This window comes from Durio zibethinus, chromosome 6 (genome assembly GCF_047325235.1).
Source record: "Durio zibethinus cultivar Kanyao isolate XHJ-2024 chromosome 6, ASM4732523v1, whole genome shotgun sequence".
NCBI classification, from domain to species: domain Eukaryota; kingdom Viridiplantae; phylum Streptophyta; class Magnoliopsida; order Malvales; family Malvaceae; genus Durio; species Durio zibethinus.
This window is the reverse complement of record NC_143167.1, coordinates 21,248,601-21,270,540: the sequence shown is the minus strand read 5'-3', so window position 1 is coordinate 21,270,540 and position 21,940 is coordinate 21,248,601. Positions and strand designations below refer to the sequence as shown.

General features: G+C 28.9%; 1 protein-coding gene across 1 annotated transcript; it reads left to right on the top strand.

Moving 5' to 3' along the window:
• Positions 1-10,314: 10,314 nt before the first annotated feature.
• On the top strand, positions 10,315-12,382 carry ATL43 (RING/U-box superfamily protein). The gene has a single exon (XM_022873044.2). The coding sequence runs from the start codon at positions 10,760-10,762 to the stop codon at positions 12,155-12,157; it is 1,398 nt and encodes a 465-aa protein (XP_022728779.2). The 5' UTR covers positions 10,315-10,759; the 3' UTR covers positions 12,158-12,382.
• Positions 12,383-21,940: the final 9,558 nt, after the last annotated feature.

Sequence of the window (21,940 nt, the reverse complement as noted above, 5' to 3'; positions counted from 1 at the left end):
GTGTTCTTATTTCTTATCACAACTGTTGAATTGAGTCAGCCTTATTTTATCTTACCCCAAGTTGTTATATCATTTCAAGCATTTAGAGAAGTCCCTTCTTTAAATTCTTGTTAGCCAAGGTTGTCATTGTTTGAAAGAACAGATGCAGAGGTATTGGAGCGTTATATTCTCTCTGCTCATATGATAAGTGTATATAAGAAGGCAACAAATTTGTCTTTTGCTTCTTTTTTTTTTTATTACCACTGTTGTATGATTTATGATACGTTTAGTAACAAGTTAAATATGTACATGTTCATTTAAAGGATCAATTGACATGGATCACTTTAGCATGTGATCCTCTAATGTGAGTTTATTCAATATTACTAGAAGAAATAAGGCTTTAAGGAACCTCACGGTTTGTGGACAAGGTAGCTGAGGGCATGATGCCAAATGGGAAATTGTGTTAAATAATTGTGCCAAACATGACTAAATGTGAATCTTCTAGTGAGCCCAACCGGAACTAGTAGATTCTTGAAATTTTGAAGTTCATTTGTGAATAGTTTCATCTTTCTTTCCTGTATCTTTTTTGTGAAGAAAATGTGGTATAAAGTCCTTGAATTGAATTTTGAACCTTGTTCCCTTTGATGAGAGTAAGAGATGTATTGCAACTATAATAAAGTTTGCATTCTGAAATTCTTGCTAACTTTCATGAATAGATAGTAAATATTATTCTGAACTTTAAAATTTTTCTTGGATTTTACTTATAAGTACTTCAATAAACTTGTGAGCTACTAATGCACTGTTTGTTCGAGTCCTTGCCTTGAGGAACTCCTATTTACCTTGTATGTCATGTGACTAGAGCTGTGGTGTAATATCATGACATTTTGTTATTTAGAGATACCAAATTCATTATCAGTCACTAACTCTTAGTTGGTTTTCTTGACTCTTAATTTACTTGCATGCCATTACCTATTGGTGCAAATACAATTAGTCTTGTGTTTTTGGTTGATTGAAGTTTTAGGTGACTTAAAAGGTCATGCGGTTTATTAACCACATGATTTCTCTCATATATGTGGGACCTGTAAACCAGTGGGTGTAATCCTTCCACTGAACATAATTTGTGAGATACTGCAATACCAATCATTATTGAGTTCAAAGACTTGAACTAAGCTGATTATTTTGCTTTCAATTGAGGAAGGATTGCACCCATGATATGAGAATACTACCTAATCTTGATCATTTGTTCTGTCAACTGTCATCAACCAATAAAGTTGCATTTCCCATGCAACAATCTGCTATGCCTCGTATAATTGTATTAATCTCCAGTGCTCTCATTCTATCTTTTGCACAATCTGCTGATGAAGTAGGTTGTAGTCTGCTGCAAATGAGCTGTCAACTTGATGCCAATCCTTGAGTTAACTCGGATCAATCCGAATTGATAAAAAATTGTCAAAGATAGAAACCTAGACGATTCAAAAAAATTCAAACCCAAAAAAATCTGAATACAAAAAATTTTAAATCCAAAAAACTCGAAATTGATACAATATGAATCCATCATAACCCGAATCCGTAATGAGCCGAATTTGAGATCGCTTCGGTATAAAACTTGTAAAAAAAATTGAAATATAACTTGAGAAAATTAAAATTATAATTATATGATTTTTTAAATAAATAAAAAATAAATATTTTTGAAATGTTATTATTGATAATTATTAAATAGTTATATCAATAATAATCAATAAAATTTATGTTAAGTCTTTAAATTTGATTATAAAATAAATTTAATTTGAAACATATTTAAATATTAATATCTAATGATTGTTACTACTATCATCTCATTATATTTACAATCATTATCAAAATAAAACAAAAAAAATACCTATTGGCTTTTTCATATGTCGTCAGTTCTATTAGTTAATTTTTTCACAATTTTTATATTTTTATTTTTATATTGGATAAAAATAATTTAATTTAATTTAATTAATTTATTAGTAACTATTAAAATTAAAATTAAAGTGAGAATATAATTAATTATTATTGATAATAAATTAAAATATAACTTAAAAGTGTACTATATTAGTAATAATTTTAATACAATTAATTTTTATACTTTATTGATTTTAAGGTTAATTATATTTAAGAAATTAAATTTGTTGACTTTAGATTATTGATATTATTTAATTAATTTAATAATGTCTACTATTTAATATTTTAATTAAACATTTGGTCAATTTGTTATATATCCATTACGTAAATGTTAATGTCAAAATAATATTCTTTTTAATAATATCTATTATTCAACTATGTGAAATTTGAATATTGTAGCTTTTATTTGTATTTGTACATAGATTAAAAAATATATATAATATTTAAAAACAAAATTAATATATAATATATATTTATATAAATATATTATTTTAAAATTTTAACATTAACATTTTTTTAAATATTTTTATTTAATAATATAAAAATAAAATTAATCATTAATTCTAAATTATAAAAATATATTTATAACTTATAAAATTTAAAATTTTTTGTTGAATTCATCTAAAAAGTAAATCTGTTTAACTTGAATAGAACCGAATTCAAAATAATTCAAATTTGAAATAATCAATATCTAAGATAATTCATACTTGAAATTATTTGAATCCAAAATTATTAAAATTTTTAAAAAATTTGACTCTAAAAATATCCGAATTTTAAAAAATTCAAATTTAAAACGATTCAAACTCGAAATAAATTTTAATACAAAAAAATTGAATCCGAAAACATCTCAATCGGAACCCACTTGAACCTATCCATTTGAATAGCACACGACATAAAATTTAGGTTAAAAAAATAACCACAGGAAGAATAAGACTTGAAAACTTTATTGTTATGTGAACACAAACAATCAGACAATTAAGAAGACAATACCTTCAGAAAAAACACTAAAAAATTAGGGAATTACTTTCTAGGAATGCATCAAACATTTAACACTCAAACTTAATTAATTTCTCTCCACATAACACTACCAAACACACAAAAATCTTTCAAATATATAGGCCGTCAAGGTTTACGCGGCTTACTGTAGTCATACATGAAAAATATTACTATAAAATGTTTTACAAGCAATCTCGAGGGCTTACGCTAATATCAAGTGTAGTAATATTTCGCAATTACCATAAGATATCAGGAAATATTTCTAATATTTTAGTTTTTGAATGTTAAAATTGTTAATATTCAAAAATATATATTTAATATTAAAATATTATAATAATAATATTAAACACTAAAGCTGATTTTTATTAATATTATATTTTATTTATATTAATATTTTTATTAATATAATAATATTTCAAATTAGATCAAATTAAGTCTGAACTTAAAAAATCATATTCAAAGTTTGGTTTCAAATAGAACTATAAAATATTTAAAACTAAAATATTAGAAGAATTTTAATATTTTTATTTTTATTTTTTTAATTAAAAATACTTTTATTAATATAGTTAAATATTAGAAGTTAAAAAATTATGTTAAAAATCCCATTTAAATAGAATTATATTCATAAGCTTGATAAGTTCCTATAGATATTTTTCTTGAAAATTGTCTTTTCTTAAAGAAGGCAATTTCTAAAAAAATAACCTCATTTTTTATTTAACGGTAAATCATTATTCCTTAATCAATCAATTTCTTACTAAATAAATATTAAAAAATATAAAAATTATTTTCTAAAAATTAATTTTTGCGAAAATGGAACCTTAACCAGTTCTTATTTGGTAGGGTTGTTTTCCATTTTGGGCTCTGCATCACTTGGTGTTGATGGCAAAAAAAACCCGAATTTAATGGTTACGATCCATCCTGAGACTCGTTAGAAATGAGATCTTGTTTCTTTTTAAACGAACATCGGAACAGGATGGGATGGGCCTTCGGGGTTATGTTGCTTTCCCCTGCCTTCGGTTATACATCGAAATATTATATCTATTATTTATTTAATGTTACGTTAATATGTGTATTTATTATATTGATAAATTTATTATTTAATATTAATAAAAGATATTAATTTAATAATAACATATGATTAAGATATAATTTAAATTATAGTTCGTTTATTATTATTTATCAAACTTAACAAACGATAATAAATAATATTTTAAAAGTAATTAATAAAATAAACAAATTTCAAATATAATAAAATTTATTCATATTTAATTTATACTCGAAAGTGTAAATAAATAAAATATTTGATAAATAATTCACAAACATTCTCGATTTTTATTTATTTATATTTATTTATTAATTTTAATAATCAATCATAAATAATATTTTAAAATTTATTAATTAAACAAATAAATTACGAATAATATAAAATTTATTAATATTTGAATCATTTATTCACTTCAATGGAATTCCAGCAAAAAAAGTCTCACCCTACATTGTTTGTTGCCTTCCACTTTAATCCCTGTACTAGTAAATGTTACGCGCTTCGTTGCATGCAAAAGTAAGGGCTCGCTACCTTGTAATGAACTTTGTGACAGGTTACTATCCTTTTAATGGGTTTGAGTTGTTTGGGCACTCCAACCTTTCGTTGTGTGTTGCTAAACTGTTTGATCGACTCTGAGATCCTTTCTTTCCAAGTCAAGAATGACTCTTTAAAGAGGTAGGCGTGCCATGTAAAGATGGGATCCTCCAATGATTGTATGAAAAGCCTAAGGCATAGTGCCTCATTATGCACTACCGACCCATATTCAAGTAGGCAATGCGCGTTGACTTATTCTATCTTGATAAAGAAATTTAAAATTCGATGAAATGAAGTGCGAGAATGCAATTAGACTTGATTCAGAAGGAGTTAATTGGGCTGCAAATAAAATCTTGGACATAAACCTAAAATAACTATAGCTCAAATATATTGAGCTTTTATGCTGGGCCTTACAGGTCAACAACCTCCTTTTTTTTTATTGTTTTTTGCCTTTTTTTTTTTTAACCTTTTCCTTTTCTTTTGTCTAGCTTTGAGAGACTCTAAAAACTCAAAGCCATCATAAACTTAAACCACACAAATTTCGACAATGTTTTGCCATCGTGAATCGTCGCTCGTCAGTGTTTGTTTGGGCCCAAATTGCATCCAAATATTCCTTATCACCTCTTTTCACCAATTAGTTTTTTTTTTTCCCAAAAATCCTTGGTTTATCTTAGATCTAAACTTAAAGCCCATGGCATTAACCCCTCAAAACACCCACTTCCATCACTTCAAATGGCCCAAAATGTTAGTATTTTATTACTGTTTTCTTGCTTTTCCTTTCAACAGTTTTGAATTCTCTAAAAGTCACTCGTCGCTGTTTACTGCTATCTTACCGTTGCCGATAGTGGTATTCCTTGTTTACTTCTTTATGTCTTTAATTTTGAAAATATCCCTTTTAAAAACCTTCTAAACCCATAACAACTTCAAACCTAAAACTCACCCTTTTATTTTGATTTTTTTAAAAAATTGTTTATGATGTTTATTGTGTTGCTTCTTTTATAATGATTTTGGATTTTGATTTATAATTAGTGTTTTGTTTTCTTTTTGGTTTTTTTTTTTTTTTATCGGATAAGAAGAGGGAGTTGATTTTGGGTGTTCTTGGCTGGATAAAAGTTGCAGTGCTAAATTTTTTTAGGCTATGTCAGGTAATTTTCAGGTGTTAATGGTTGCATTTTATATTGGTGTTAATTGATTTTTGGACTAGTAATTATTGATGATTTTGGTTTTAGCAAAGGATAGGGATTTAATGGTCGAGGTGGAAGGTGATGATGGTTCATGTGGTGATTTTGAGTATGTAGTGGATAGAAGTTTTGGCTGGTGGGAGCTGTAAGTAAATGAGGTGACGATTGGTGATGAATTTGCAATAAATTAGGCTTAGTTCAATTTTTCTTGTGTGCGTATTTTGCAATAATGGATTTTAGAAAAAAATTTTTGCAACCTCCTTCTCTCTATTTTTCTTCATGTCTTGTAATTAAGCTTTCACTCAATTTCAATATTAATGATTTGTCAAGAATTTTCTGAAATACTTAATTTTAAGAGAGTTTTTATTTGCACCCTATTTCTACTTTATACATTTAATTTTTTTAATTACAAAAATACCTTATAGCAAATTATTTAATTAACCTTAAACAAATTACTTTTTAGCCTTTTAATACGGCAATTTCTACTTCATTGTATAAATGTTTTCAAATATGTAAATTCAGTAACATTTAGAATTTATTAGATATTTATATCTGGGAACATATGAAACTTATCGAATATACATATCTAATAATATATAAAATTTATCGGATATGTATATCTTATAACATATGAAACTTATTGAATATGTATATCCGATAATATAATATTAATTTTGGATATGCATTTCCAAAAATATACATAAAATACAAAATATAAAATAAAATTACAAATCAATAAACATACCAAGCATTGAATTTTACTAAACATTTAACGAATATTGGTTCAACATAAAAATATAAATGTATTACAAAAAATTATAAGTGTATTAGTACAAATATATAATTATATATAAAGCCCTAATTTCTAGGTCTCTTTTGTTTGTAAATATACATGTGTCGACTGGGCTGGTGGAGGGAGAACAGGCAATTTTGTATATGTTAGAGGCAGAGGGTTATTGGGTGTTGTTGTTGTAGCTATTAGAGGTAGAGAACTGGCGGGCGATGATTCTAACATTGCTTAAAGTGGGGAGCAGGACGTACTGATGTTGATGCATACGGTGGAAACTGAATGGCTGATGCTCGAGGGCAAATTGGTGGTAGTCCATGAGGTGGAGTGCTAAATGGCTCCAAAAATGGTGGAGTATATATAATAAAAGGTTTAAACAATTAAGTTGTTTGTCGAGGAGTTCTAAATTAACTGGCAATTGGTGTAAATTGACTAGTACTTGCCAGCATCTGATGTCTTTTAAAATATTGACCGTACACTTAAATGTACTCTTCACCATATATCCACTTTTTAATCTAAACCACCAAACATAGCATTATCAATAAGTGATAGTTCTTTCGAGATGTGTTACAAAATATTGACAAGATAATCACTATTGGTAACATATAATTGATATTAATATTGACAATAAAAAATAAGTTGACGACTTACAATTTCACTTCTAGGCTCTTTATCTATCATTAGTGACTAAAATTTAGAACTTCATTTCAGATTTTGAATGCATATATGTAAAATTGATGCATATCATGCATCATAGTATGATGAACACTAGTCTAGTGTCCGACATCATCATTCTTGATGATTTCTAGATAGGACATACATATCCTATCTCTCCCAATACTAGTCCTAAAAGTTATAATCAACTTGATACATGATGCATAATGAATCTCGCTCGACTCAAGAGGTTGGAGGAATAGTCTGTACATAACCAAATCATCATAGAATTTTCTCCGGATGATATAGCTCTATGATAACCTTGCATTTCATACACCAAAAAAAAAAAAAAAAACTTAGGTAATGGGTGTTGCTATCTTATGCCTCATAAGGCTCCCAATACACTTAAAATAAGAGTAAGTCATCAAATTGCTCCCATAATCGCTGCAATAGAGCGACATACGTATGGGGCTTCCACCATTGCGTAACAAGTTAAGCATTAGAATATTCCATGTTAGCTACTGGACTTAATGTAGGAAGGTGTTTATAAATTTATGCCTACATCAAATACATGAAGCATCATTGATCACATGTTCATTTGCATCAAATAAAAGACATAATTAATTCACAAAATCAAATAACTATTCTTATATACATACTTGAAAAAATGTAATATAATAAGCAACTTGATGAACGTTAGCCATGTTTGCTATATCAAGCTGCCTATATAAGTATATTAGGCAAATTGCCTCTAAGCATATCTACTAGTGTTAATGATGTTGCTTAAAAAGGCTAGGCACACCACTAGTACTTTATACCCGCTCTTGTTAACTAATAGCATACATGCTAAGAGATTGAGTAAAAAAGCCATGCTAGCACACTCTTTACCTCGATCTACAGTTGTATCCATAATATCTTTAAATTTATCATGCAACAACTATAGTTTAAATGCTAGACCATTACAAATTTTGGTATCATTGGTTGCCGTAGACCCGAACACTCCAAGCAATTGCACCAATATCATGTTCATCTTATCAATCATCATGGTCTAAAATGATACTAGTGCCTCATGACGAGTATGTGGAGAATTGTGAACACATCATTTAGCGTGCTAGTCATCTCATTAAATGGTAGGTGAAAGGTGTTCCTTTCAGGCTACCACCTTTTATAGAATGTCAACATTATCATATTATTGGCCAAATGATAAGTGTAATGATCAATTATGCCAACTTGGCTTGAACAACGTTAGTATAGATACATTAAGAGGAACCATTTGAAGGCCAATGTTATAACTTTAGCCCATGATTGATTGATTTCAACGAGTGTCATTCCTATAACAACAACAAAATTAAGTTAGACTAAAAAATAAGCTTTATTAACTTTACAAACATTAAGTAACAAGAATAAAGCATAAGCATAATTGTCATGAAATTTATTACCTAACCATTCCATATATTTATTGCAACATGAATCTTTAAGCTCTTAAGGATAGAAATATCCATTAGCCTTCCAAAAAATGGCTAAGTCAGCTCTTTTGCATCATCTCCACCCTATCATCACACTATTAGGTTAGAGGTACCTCTTTAAGAACAATATGATCCTCTAAAGGATTAACAATCGACTTATTTACATGTTATTCGACTCGTTGTCTTCTCTCACAAGCAATTGGACGCCTCTGAATGTTGACTGCACCATGTTCCCCACCTTTACCCATGCCAATTTTTCTTGTTTGTGCCAAATTTATTGTGATATAAAACAAATGGTCAACACTTTATCTCTTAAACATTTCATTTAAGCAAATTCAAAGCAAATATGCAAATTAAACCTACATTGCATGTGTTTTATATTGATATTGAATAATATATATATATATATATATTGGTATCGAATTGGAAATTTGTTTCATGATTTCTAGGTTTTCAAATTTACATTTTTAAAAACTTTTAAAAGCTTCCAAAAATTTCAAATTGAAAGCTTTTAGAAGTTTTTTGGATATGCAAATCGGAAAGCTTTTAAAAGTTGCCAAATTTGCATTTCCAAATAGCTTTGCAAGTTTTTGGATTTGTGTATCTAAAAATTTTTAAAACCTTCCAGATTTGCATGTCTGAAACTTTTAAAAGCTTTTAAATATGCAAATCTAAAAGCTTTTAAAAGTTTAAAAGCTTTTAAAAGTTTCTAGTAATATAAATTTGAAAACTTGCAAACCATCCAAAAACATATTTTCGTATGTTACGTTTTCATGCAAAAAAAAATTAACATAAATTTTTGTATTCATTCTCATTCAATCATAAAAAAATTACTTCTATGATCGAAAGGATGGCTTCAAAATCGTTTATCTCACCTGAAACTTGATATTGTTGGTATTAATTTTGTTGATGTTGTTTTGGATACTAGTGAATTGGATGGTGATCTAAAGGATGAACTGGGAATGGTTTGTACTTGTAACAGGAAAGTGTGGTCAAGTGGCATCGGAATTGATTCTCTGAGACATATTCCAACGTTCAAATTAGTCAAGTGTTTAGGTTTTTTTTTTTTTTTTTTTGAAAAATAAGGTGAGTTGCAAAAAATGTAAAGGAAGCTTAGTGAAAAAGGGTTCACAATACCATACCTAGATCTCCTTTTTACCTTATATATGAGATAATGGGTGGTGATGTGACTAAAGTTTTTGATAGTTGATGAGAAATCATGTAAAGCTTAGAAAATGCCACATAAGTCATTATGAATTGTATTTAAGAATTTTAGACAAATTAGATGTCAAATGATCTATTGTGAGATGATACGTTGATGAGACATTATTGATGTTAGTTGAATAAATTTTTTTGTCTGGACAAAAAAATAATGGAAAACTCGAGATATGACGAGAAGTTTGAGTGTCGATTCTTTTTAATGATGATTTGATAATCAAATGCATATTGATTTAATGAGAGTAGAAACTAACTTTATTGATTGAGTGGATAAATACAATAAATAAAGAATGAATGATCAATTTAAGTTTAGGTTAATGGGAAGGAAACGAGGGAAGGAGGGAACGATGACAAAAAGGACATATTGCGTTATATTTTGGGCTTAAAAAGTCAAATCCATTCCCAAAACCATGCCATAAGCTGTTACTAATTTACCATTTAAAAGGCAAGCCAAATATAAAGTAAAGAGGGAGTCAAATAATGAAATTAATAGAAAAAACCGATATTAATATTAAATGAGCTTAATAGCTATACTATAATAGTGTAAAAAATTTTTTGAGACCACGGTCATGCCTGCCTCTTTGTCTGTCTCTGCTATTACGACTAGACTAGACTAGACTATACACCAGAGTAGTAGAAGCTCTGAGTTTTCGAAAAGGCTTTCCTTTCTAGAGCCACTCTGTCTCTGATGAAAGGCCGTTAAATAAATACACACAACGAACTATCTTTTCACTCTCATTTTGTTTGTTGGCAATAATAATACTTACTATGCATTTTATTACTACTCAATTATATAAAAAATAAATAATAATAACTCTCGTTAGATGCCTTTGTCTTGCCTTGTTTGTATGCTTTCACTAGAGCCCCATCTCTTCGAATCTCTACCCAACCTTCATTTTCATTGTCTTGGCTCCTAATTCCAAACCCCTTTCCTTTCATTTCTACCTGGCAGTAGGCCATTAACCCAGCACCAAAGATGGGCGTTTTCTATCCCTTAACATTTCTTTTCATTTTGTTCCTGCTCGTCGTCCGCATTCCCCCTTTATTAGCGGATAATTACAACAATAACAATAGCAATAGCAATAATATTGTTGTTGATAACATTACCGCGTCAAATCCTTCCCCATCCCCATCCCTTCAACAAATAAGACCCAATCCCAATTCTTCTCCTTTCAAACCAAGCATAGCCGTGATTGTCGGTGTTCTAACAACCTTGTTTTCCATTACTTTTCTTCTCCTTCTTTACGCCAAGCACTGCGGAAGGAACAATAATAACCCATTTGGCTACACCCATGCGTCGTCACTAGTCAGTGGTAGTGTTTCAGCAAGGAAGAATTCGGGGATCAACAGGGTCGTGGTGGAGTCACTTCCCCTGTTTCGGTTCAGTTCTCTTAGAGGTCAAAAAGATGGACTCGAGTGCGCTGTTTGCTTAACCAGATTCGAACCCAATGAGCTTCTACGACTCCTTCCTAAATGCAAACATGCGTTTCATGTCGAGTGCGTTGATACTTGGCTGGATGCACATTCTACTTGTCCTCTCTGTCGATACCGAGTTGACCCGGAAGACATTCTCTTAATAGAAGAAGACTACTCCTCCCGCCAAAACCAAGATCTGGCTGCTCCTGTTTCTTCTTCTCCTTGTTTTGAGAGTAATACTGAGTATGAGTCTTCAAGGACTCGACGAGTTTCAGGGCGGCACTCGTACGCTGGAGAAAGGGGAGCAAGTAGTAGTAAAGCAACAACGTGGTTTAGGAGATCACTGGACAGTTCAGGAGGTTCAGCTGTAGTTGGTGTGGGGGGATTGGGTTATAGAAAAGATGGGCTTCTTTTGTTAAGAGAGGATGAGAAGAAGAGATTGGAGCATCGGATAATTGTATCGGGTTCGGGTTCTGGTGGTTGTACAGGATCGGGTTTAGGAAGTGGGTTCCACCAAAGGTGGAGTGACGTACATCCGTCAGATCTGTTGTATCTACGGTCAGAAATGATAATAAGTCAGAGTCGAAGATTGGGAACAGGATCATTGGTAGTAGAGGCAGATGCAGAGGCAAAAAATAATAATAATAATATTAGTAATGGACACAGAACGGAGGAGAATGGTTCAGAAATAGAGAGCATTGGTGTTGATGAGATTGGTAGAAGCGTAATAAATTCGAGAAGTGTGTCGGAAATCACGGGCCTTAGTAGGTTTTCGAGCAAAGTGAGTTATAGCAATAACAACGACAACAACAGCCGTCGTCATCATCATCAATGTCGGCGTCGAGAAAGACAGGCCGCTGCAGCGGAACTAATTTCGAGATGGTTGGCTTGGATTTCTTCTACGTCACATTCAGATGTACGATCACAGCCTGTCGATACCATTGCTGGCTTGCCGTAGTAGTACCTCAAGCGAAAGGGATAATTTTTTTTTTTTTTAAATATGTTAACAAAATTTTGCTACTGTGGATGGTGGGACGAATGTGTTCTACGTGGGTTTGATAAAGGATTGGTTCGGATTTTTGCATTTTTTTATCCAATCTAATTTATTAAGGTTTTTATTTTATAATAATTTGTATCCTGATTATATAGGAAAAATATTTGAGTGTAATCAATTTACATGAATTTAGTTAAATGTAAGATTGATTATTTGATATTTAGCTTGAGGATAAAAAATGTTATTGAATTATAATTTAATATTCATTTAAGATTTTAATATTTTATTATAATTAATCAAGTTTTTAATTTTTTATTTCAATTTAATTAAATTCTTAAATATATAAAATCTAAACATATAATAAAATTTAATCAATCAATTTCCAAAAAATAGTCAATTAAATTCTTATAAAGAGCTTAGAGAGAGAGTGAATGAGAAAATAAAAAAAAATCTTTTATTTAATATTCATATATATATATATTAATTATGTCATGTGGTAAATGTTGATTTATTTCATTGATGTTATATAAAATTTTATCTTAATTGATAAAAAAATTAATGATGTTAATTTTTTTTGTCTAAATAAGATCTATTAGCTTTATAGGTTAAATGGTAATTTAAGAAGGGAGATAAATTAGATCTCTTTAAATTCTTTTCAAATAATGATTTCAATATAGTTAAATGGAAAGCTATTTTGATGAAAATATAATAAAAATAATAACAATTAATGAACTTAAAATCAAATATGAACAATAATAAATTATAATGAGATAGGGATAGAAAAATTAAACACAATAATTTATAGAGATTCGATTCTTCTCTACAAGGCACCTACGTCTTTTCTCTTTGTTGTCCACATCAAGGCTCCAATCCACTATGTGTTGAAGATTACAAACAAGCTTCTCAAAGCTTTACAAACTCAACACTACACACTCTTAAGGGTTATTCTCCCTCTTAAGCTTATAAGCACACAATACAAAATTTTTGAAGTGCTTTGCAAACTCTAAGAATCTCTCAAAGGTTGGATGTTTGCTAATTTGAAATATACAATGGTATAGACAGAAAATGATGAATGAACAAAAAAAATAATTTGGATATAATAAATGCAAAGATATAGACTTTGAAGCTCTAAAAACTCTTGATTATTTGAGAGAATGAAAATATTGCTTGTTAGCTCTTGCTCTCTTGACTCATCAATCTTCTTGGTGTGTTGGAGTGCCCAATTTATAAAGAAATTGAAGAAGTAGCTGTTGAAAGTATTTGGGAAGTGAAAGTAACCGTTGAATATTTGATAAAATAGGCGTTGGAGTGATTTTGGCCTTCAGGGGATCGATCTCCTCCCTTAGGGGATCGATTGGTTCATGTTTTAAACCAATTTTCTTTTGAAAATAGCTTAACCGATTGATCCCTTTTGTAGGGGATCGATCACTGTTCTGGATTTTGGGTCATGGGAGTATTCTGTTTAAAAACCAATTGATCCCTTCTAGAGGGGATTGATCCTGTTCATGCTGGATGATAGTTTCACATTTTGCACTCTATTTACTAATTTGATCATAACTTGAATTATACAAATCCAAATCACAAACCGTTTGAAGATTTAGAAACTAGACTTAAAGGGCTTTTTATCATAAAGTGCATTACCTAATTCACTGTGTAAGAATTATAGTAAATTTTTAAAATTATGCTTTGTGCAGTTTTTCTGATAACTATAGAGTGTCTAGTAAAAATTTAAAATCTTTTCTTAGAAAATTTGGATTTTGATTTTGTTTAATCCATTAGAAAGTAGACTCAAAGAGCTTTGCAACCATATAAAATTCAAATATTAAGACTTTGTGAATTAATACAGAAAAATAAAACAAGTTCGATGTTAGAAAATTTTATTCTTGTAAAATAGCTTTTTAAGTTAATCTATTTCTCAAAACCAATATTATCAAAATTGTATTAAGTCCAAAATGAATAAGTTCACTTTAAAAATAACAATTGAACTTTCATTTAAGCTCAAATAAATAATCTTTAAAAGTAAATTTGGTTTGAGAAATATGAAAACAAAGAAAGGTTTGCTTAAGCTTTGAAAATCATATTATTTATTTAGTACCAAAATATAAAACTTAAAAACATGTACTAAATAAATCTTTTTTTAAAATCTTGATCAAGTTTATTTATCTTTAATGTTTTGTCATTTCAAAATAAGGATCAATTCAAGGCTAACAATCTCCCCATTTTTGATATGACAAAACTTAAAGATAAATCTGTTTGATAAAAAACTTTCTTTGAAACATTTAGGATTTTGAAAAAACATTTTGGAAAACTCTCCCTTAAACAATGTATGGCAAAACTCCCCCTCAATTTGTGCATCCTAATCCAATGGTAAAACTCCCCCTCAATTTATGCATCCTAATCCAACACAACTCAACAAATATATGTTAGAGCATATATAGCAATTAAGCACACATAAACATATGTGTATCAAGCATAAGCAAATTTGTCTATATGATATTTCTCTCATTTTTTGTCATTTCAAAAGAAAGAGAGATCAATTCAAGACATAAGATAAAATGCTTGATACCAATAATATCAAGAGTATTTTGAATACATGTAATCAAGTGTAATATGCACAATGAAGTTCACATAGATGTATTTAAGCACAAAAGTATAAGTGTATCCAAATTTGGTATTTTAGCACAAGTCATCAAATTTACTACATGAAATTTATGAGCAAAGGATAATGAATGATATGCAATCTACTCATAAATCATGTTATCATAAGATATGCTTAGAACCTAAAACATAAATAGTAATTAAGCATAAATTCAAGCACATGCATACAAGCTCATACCAATTGTTATGGATATCAATTGTTAGAGATTTGTCATCAAGAAGCATACCAATTATTATCACAAAACAAATCAAGCAAAATTTATTATAAGATTTCTCCTCATTTTCAAAATAAGGATTAATCAATATAAAGCACACATAATTTTGCATGAGAGGTACAAGCTATATTAAGAATAGGCACATAAATAAGTATCTATGAAAGTTAAAAAATCTTTAGCAATTTTGATACCAATTTTTAGCAATTTTATTCAACTTTCATAGAACAAACATACTTTAAGCATATGAAAGATTCATTCAATACATACATAAATGATAATAGTAATCTTCCATAAGCTATCCTATCCAAACAAGAACCAAAAGCTCATATGTATATAATAAATCATAAGAACTAATGGGCAATGAGGTTCAATTATCATCATATCATAACAAAAATTATATAAGCATGATTTTTCAAATATAATGAGCACATATGCTATAGCAAAGAAATAATGAAAGCATAATTGTTCAATTATAATCCAAATTATTTCAATGCATAACAATGTACTTAATCTAAGCATATGCAAGTAATCAAACATATGTTTATTTCTAACAAAATCACACAAGCATATGCATGAACATTTCAAAACATGTATAGCAATATACCAAAAAAAAATGCAAACCTTTAGACACAATATGGTACATGCTATCTCAATGGACTCAATCAATGAACATGTTCAAAGAAATCAATCTATTTAACTCATGTCCATGTCGAAATATTCAAACGAATATTCATGCAATTAAAACTATTAATCAAAGCAATCAAGAACTAGGCATGAATATTAATGAAGGTGAATTAATCAATCCAAGCTTTGAAAAAAAATATTAAGACAAATTTTATCAAGTAGCTTGGTGATTAATTTGTGCAAAGTGTTCACAAATTCAAATACAATATCTCATTTTTACACCTATAAAAGCAAGAATTTATCAAATCATGCATTAAACATTATAAATCATAGGCACATAGTATAGATTCAATACAATTATCTTCATCTTTATCAAGCTATGTTGTTGTGCTCATTGTAGTTGAGTGAGACTTTGAATCCTCCAATCCATATCATTTGAGCTAGTCTTTTATGTGCTTGGGCTTAATCGATGACGATGACATGCTTTGCTTGCTATACTTGAAATTTCAAAAATGTAAGCTCATCCATGCTCATTTCAAGTTCTCCTAGCATAGACTTAAAAAAATTTCTTGACAAAAGATTTTCATTAGAAGCATCAAGAAAATCAATTGATCAAAATTATACCAATTGTTAGAAAACAATTCATATTCTATGTCATTATAGGCAAAAGAAAATTTATTCACTAAGCATAAGTTACCAATTACAAGGGAGATATATACTTAAGCTAAAGGCCACAAGAATGGCACTAAAGAAAAAATTCTCATGTAATGTGCAAAAATCAAACCTTTTAGATCATTCATGAACACAAAATAGATATATTCAATATTCATGTATATTCAAGAACTCAACCAAGAATATATCAAAATAAAATTTACGCCATATGAAAACTAGAAACTTAAGGAAGACATATTTATCATCAAAAACATATTCAAGAAAATTTTAGCACAAAAGCATAAATATGTCTACACAAATTATAGGCCATAATCAATAATGACTTAAGCTAAAAATAAGTATCATAAGAAAATCACTCACTTAAGTCATGTTGTAAGCATGTCAAGTCAAAAGAAATCACATTTATCATATATGCACATACTTGACAAAAACAATAGATGAATCAATAACACATATCATTTACAAGTAAGTAGTTTATCATATTTAAAATCACAAATAAGAAATATATCAATTAAGCACAAGATCCAAAATATTTCACAAAATTAATAAAACATTTTAAGCACAAAAATAAGCATATTTCACAAAATATCCTTCACAATCAAGAGAAAAACAATTCAAGCATTTTAACCACAAGTATTAAGGTCAAATTGAATTAATGATCATACAAGCATACATCTTGACCAAGACTAGAGATGAACCTAGAATCAATATATTCCATTTAAGCACATAATGTTCATCAATTCATCAATACAAGAGAAGAAATAAATCTTGAATTAATAAGGATAAATAATGAAAGCATATTTCAATACTATTTCATAAGAAATCAAAAAATGAACAATCAAACAACAATATTTATAATTTAAGCACAAAATATTCATAAATTCATAAATCAAAAGTTATAGCAATTTAGAATATAACAATCAAGTTTAAATAATATTTCACAAGATCTAAGCACTATAAACAATTTGAGAAATTTTTAAACATCATTGTCATTCATGCTAAAATTATTTCAACAAATATATTTATGCAAAATAAATGCATGTTCAATTCAAGCTCACATTTTCTCAAGTAAAATCGGTATATTCAAGATATATCAATAAAGCATATACCAATATCCATTAAGCATCCTATGTCCAACAAGAATAGGAAACCAAAATTTTCATAATCAATCAAGTATCCAAATTTAATCAAGAATAGGTAACCAAATTCAAATCTTCTTCAAATAAAAGTTTAAAGGTTATCCATCTCCATTCTGTGTCTAGAGTATTTAATCTTCAATCTCACATTATAGCTCATTGCTCTAGCATACCTACAAGAGACAATTTCATTTGATTTTTGGTACCCAAATTGCTTTGGGTCCTTGAGAGTTAGTCAGCAAGTCTCTTGTTCTTTTTGGAACCCATACTTGCCTAATTCTAAATGAGACTTTTCTTCTAATAGGACAAGTATATGTAGTATGATCATGAAAATTACAAAAATTACATTTAATCATTTTACTACTTAAACTCTTGTTTAAAAGCTCTTATTTTTCATTCATCAAAACTTCAAATTTCTTTCTTAATTCTAAATTCTCTTTTTCTAGAATTTCATACCTATTTTGAGAGGTTTCAAAATCTATTTTCAATTTTCAATTTTCTTTTTCCAAAGTATTTTTTTGCATTCATTAAAAACTCATTCTCTACATTCAACTTTGAAATCATTTTCTTATATTTCCTCTTCATTGATTTACATTCAATATATAGCTTATTATAATCATCTTGCAATTCATCAAAAGCATATGAATTTGAATAAATAGAATTAGAGTTACCTCCAAATCTTTAAGAGCCATGACACATGATGCATTTCGGTTGGATTGTTGTCTTTCATGTAGCTCATCCAACTTTCTCCATATCTCATTTGAGGTTGAGCATTTTGAGATCAAGTTGAAGTTGTGGGAGTCAAAAGCTCCATATAGTAAGTACTTGGCTTTGGCATCATCCATCATTTGCCTCATGTATTTTGTATCAGTTCCAAGCCCTTTTTTAATCACATTCCAAGCTCTAAAATTTTAGGCCATAATGAACACCTTTATCTTCCTTCTCCATTTACAAAATTCAAATTTATCAATTATAGCAGCTTTTAGGACTTTTTTACCATCTTCGAACCAAAATTAAGCCATAGGATCTTTTCTCAATATGGTTAAACCTACAAAAAGAGACCAAAGCTCTGATACCAATTATTAGCTTTATAGGTTAAATGGTGATCCAAGAAGGAGGGTGAATTGGATCTCTCCAAATTCTTTCCAAATAATGATTTCAATATAATTAAATGAAAATTAAGATAATAAGCCCTTTTGATGAAAATATAATAAAAATAATAACAATTAATGAACTTAAAATCAAATATGAACAATAATAAATTATAAGGAGATAGGGATAGAGAAATCAAATATAATGATTTATAGAGGTTCGGTCTTTCTACACAAGGCACCTACGTCCTCTCTCTTTCTTGTTCACACCAAGGCTCCAATCCACTATGTGTTGAAGATTACAAACAAGCTTATCAAAGCTTTACAAACTCAACATTATACACTCTTAAGGGTTATCCTCCCCCTTAAGCTTACAAACACACAATACAAAATTTTTGAAGTGCTTTGCAAACTCTAAGAACCTCTCAAAGTTTGGGTTTTTGCTAATTTGAATATACAATGGTATAGACAAGAAAATGATGAATGAACAAAAAAATAATTTGGATACAATAAATGCAAAGATATAGACTTTGAAGCTCTAAAAACTCTTGATTATTTGAGAGAATGAAAATATTACTTGTTGGCTCTTGCTCTATTGATTCATTAATCTTCTTGGTGTGTTGGAATACCCAATTTATAGAGAAATTGAAGAAATAGCCGTTGCAAGTGTTTGGGAAGTGAAAGTATCCATTGAATCTTTGGTAAAATAGCCATTGGAGTGATTTTAGCCTTCAGGGGATCGATCCCCTCCCTTAAGGGATCGATTAGTTCATGTTTTGAACCAATTTCCCTTTGAAAATAGCCTAACCGATCGATCCCTTTTGTAAGGGTTCGATCCTTTTTTTGGATTTTGGGTCCTGGAGCATTCTGTTTGAAAACCAATCAATCCCTTCTAGAGGGGATCGATTTTGTCCATGCTGGGTGGTAGTTCCATGTTTTACACTCTACTTACTTATTTGATCATAACTTGAGCTATACAAATTCAAATCACAAAACCATTTGAAGATTTAGAAACTAGACTTAAAGGGCTTTATATCCATATAAAGTTCATCACCTAATTCACTGTGTACGAATTATAATGAATTTTCAAAGTTACACCTTGTATAGTTTTTCTAACAATTGCAGAGTGTCTAGTAAAAATTCAAAATCTTTTCTTAAAAAATTTGGATTTTGATTTGTTTAATCCATTAGAAAGTAGACTCAAAGAGCTTTTCAACCATACAAAATTCAAATATTAAGACTTTGTGAATTAATACAGAAAAATAAAACAAGTTTGATGTTAGAAAACTTTATTCTTGTAAAACAGCTTTCTTAAGTTAATCTATTTCTCAAAACCAATATTATCAAAATTGTATTAAGTCCAAAATGAATAAGTTCACTTTAAAAACAACAATTGAACTTTCATTTAAGCTCAAATAAATAATCTTTAAAGGTAGATTTGGTTTGAGAAATATGAAAACAAAGAAAGGTTTGTTTAAGCTTTGAAAATCATATTATTTATTTAGTACTAAAATATAAAACTTAAAAACATGTACTAAATAAATCCTTTTTCAAAATCTTGGTCAAGTTTATTTAGCTTTAATGTTTTGTCATTTCAAAATGAGGATCAATTCAAGGCTAACAAGATCTTAATTAGATGCAAATAAATGTTAGAGAGGTTGATTGATTACAATAAAAAATAAAGACTTCGATTTTTTTAATTATAATTCAGAGATTTTTTGTACACTTTAATCTTTATTTTTTAAATTTAAATAATTTTGGTTTTTTATTTAAATTTCACTTGATTTTTTATTAAAATAAAATTTAAACTTTTGATTTCAATAGTATAAACTATAAAATAGAGTAAACTTCATAAATATACTCTATGGTTAATGGTTAAATGAAAGTATCTCATGAGATTTAAAATATGACATTTAACTATCCTATAATTTGTTTTATTATTTTTTTACACAAAATCATTACTTTTTCCATTACTTTTTTTATTTTTTATTTTTTTCATCTTAATTAATTCTCTCTCTCTTTAAAATAAAACCAATTCTCTCTAAACCTAAACTAATTCACAAATAACAACCTCCAAACCAGTAGCACCTCTACCCACCACTACCATTATAAGTTCACATCACCATCAGACTTTATCATTAACTCATTCTCTCTCTAAAAATTCATTATCTTTCTTTAAAATCACCAGACCCTTTCTCTTTTTTTAAATGTTCTTCTTCAAGAATAAATTTATCAACCAATGCTCAAATCTTAAAATCTGGTGAACCTCACCGTTGCTACTACTTCACCACTGTATGTTGACATCAACAAACCCATGAAATACCCTTTTTGTTTTCTTGGTCATTCTTTTTTTTCTAGTATTTGTCTGATCCTTTCAATACCCATGAAAATTAGAGATCCTTGATTTGGTTGCCTTTTTTAAGTTTCTTATTTGTAGGTTATTAAGGATGATTTTGTTTGATTTTTTGGGTGGATTATTGGTTTTAATGATATGGTTGATTGTTTGGCAATGGTAAGAATAATAGTGAGGCTAATTAGTTGTTGTTGGATTTGGTGATAACCATTTAGTCTGGTGGTAATTTGAACTTGTAATGATGGTGGTGGTGTTAAGGTTCTGATAGTTTGAAGGTTACTGTTTATCAATTGGTCTAGGTTTAAAAAGAGATTTGGTTTGATTTTAGAGAGAGAAAGAGAATAAATTAAGATGAAGAAAAAGGAAAAAATAAAAAAAAGTAACGATTTTGGGTAAAAAAATAATAAAAAATTATAGGATAGTTAAGTGTTATGTTTTAAACTTTCGAGGGCACATTTATTTCGACCTTAACCATAAGGTATATTTATGAAGTTTACTATATAAAATATTAAACAAAGTATTAATTTATGTTAAGAAATTTAATATGTGAACCATCTATTACATAATATAAAAGCTGTCCCTAATTGATTTTACCATGGACAGCTCGGTGGTGTATTAAATGGAGATTGGGTGGTTAGTTTTGGTAAAAACTCTCTTCAATTGTTTCTTACTTCGAACTATAAAGCAAAAGCTTCTAGAAGAAACTTTCATAGATGAAAAAATGGCTAAAACTTTAAAAAAGAGAAGCTTTTGAAGACTGAAACTTTTCGAAGAAACTTTCATAGATTAAAAAAAAAAGGCTTAAGCTTTCGAGGAGAAAAGCTTTTGGAGTTTGGTATTGTTGAAAAAAAAAAAAAACAAAAGAGAAAGAAAGGAAAGGGAACAATAAAAAAGAAGGAATGAGGTAATCAATAGTCAATGTCTACAAATGGCACTCTTTTGAAATGACTCATTAGTCAGCCAAACTAAAAAAAACTTAAGCCCTTTGTTTGAGTAAG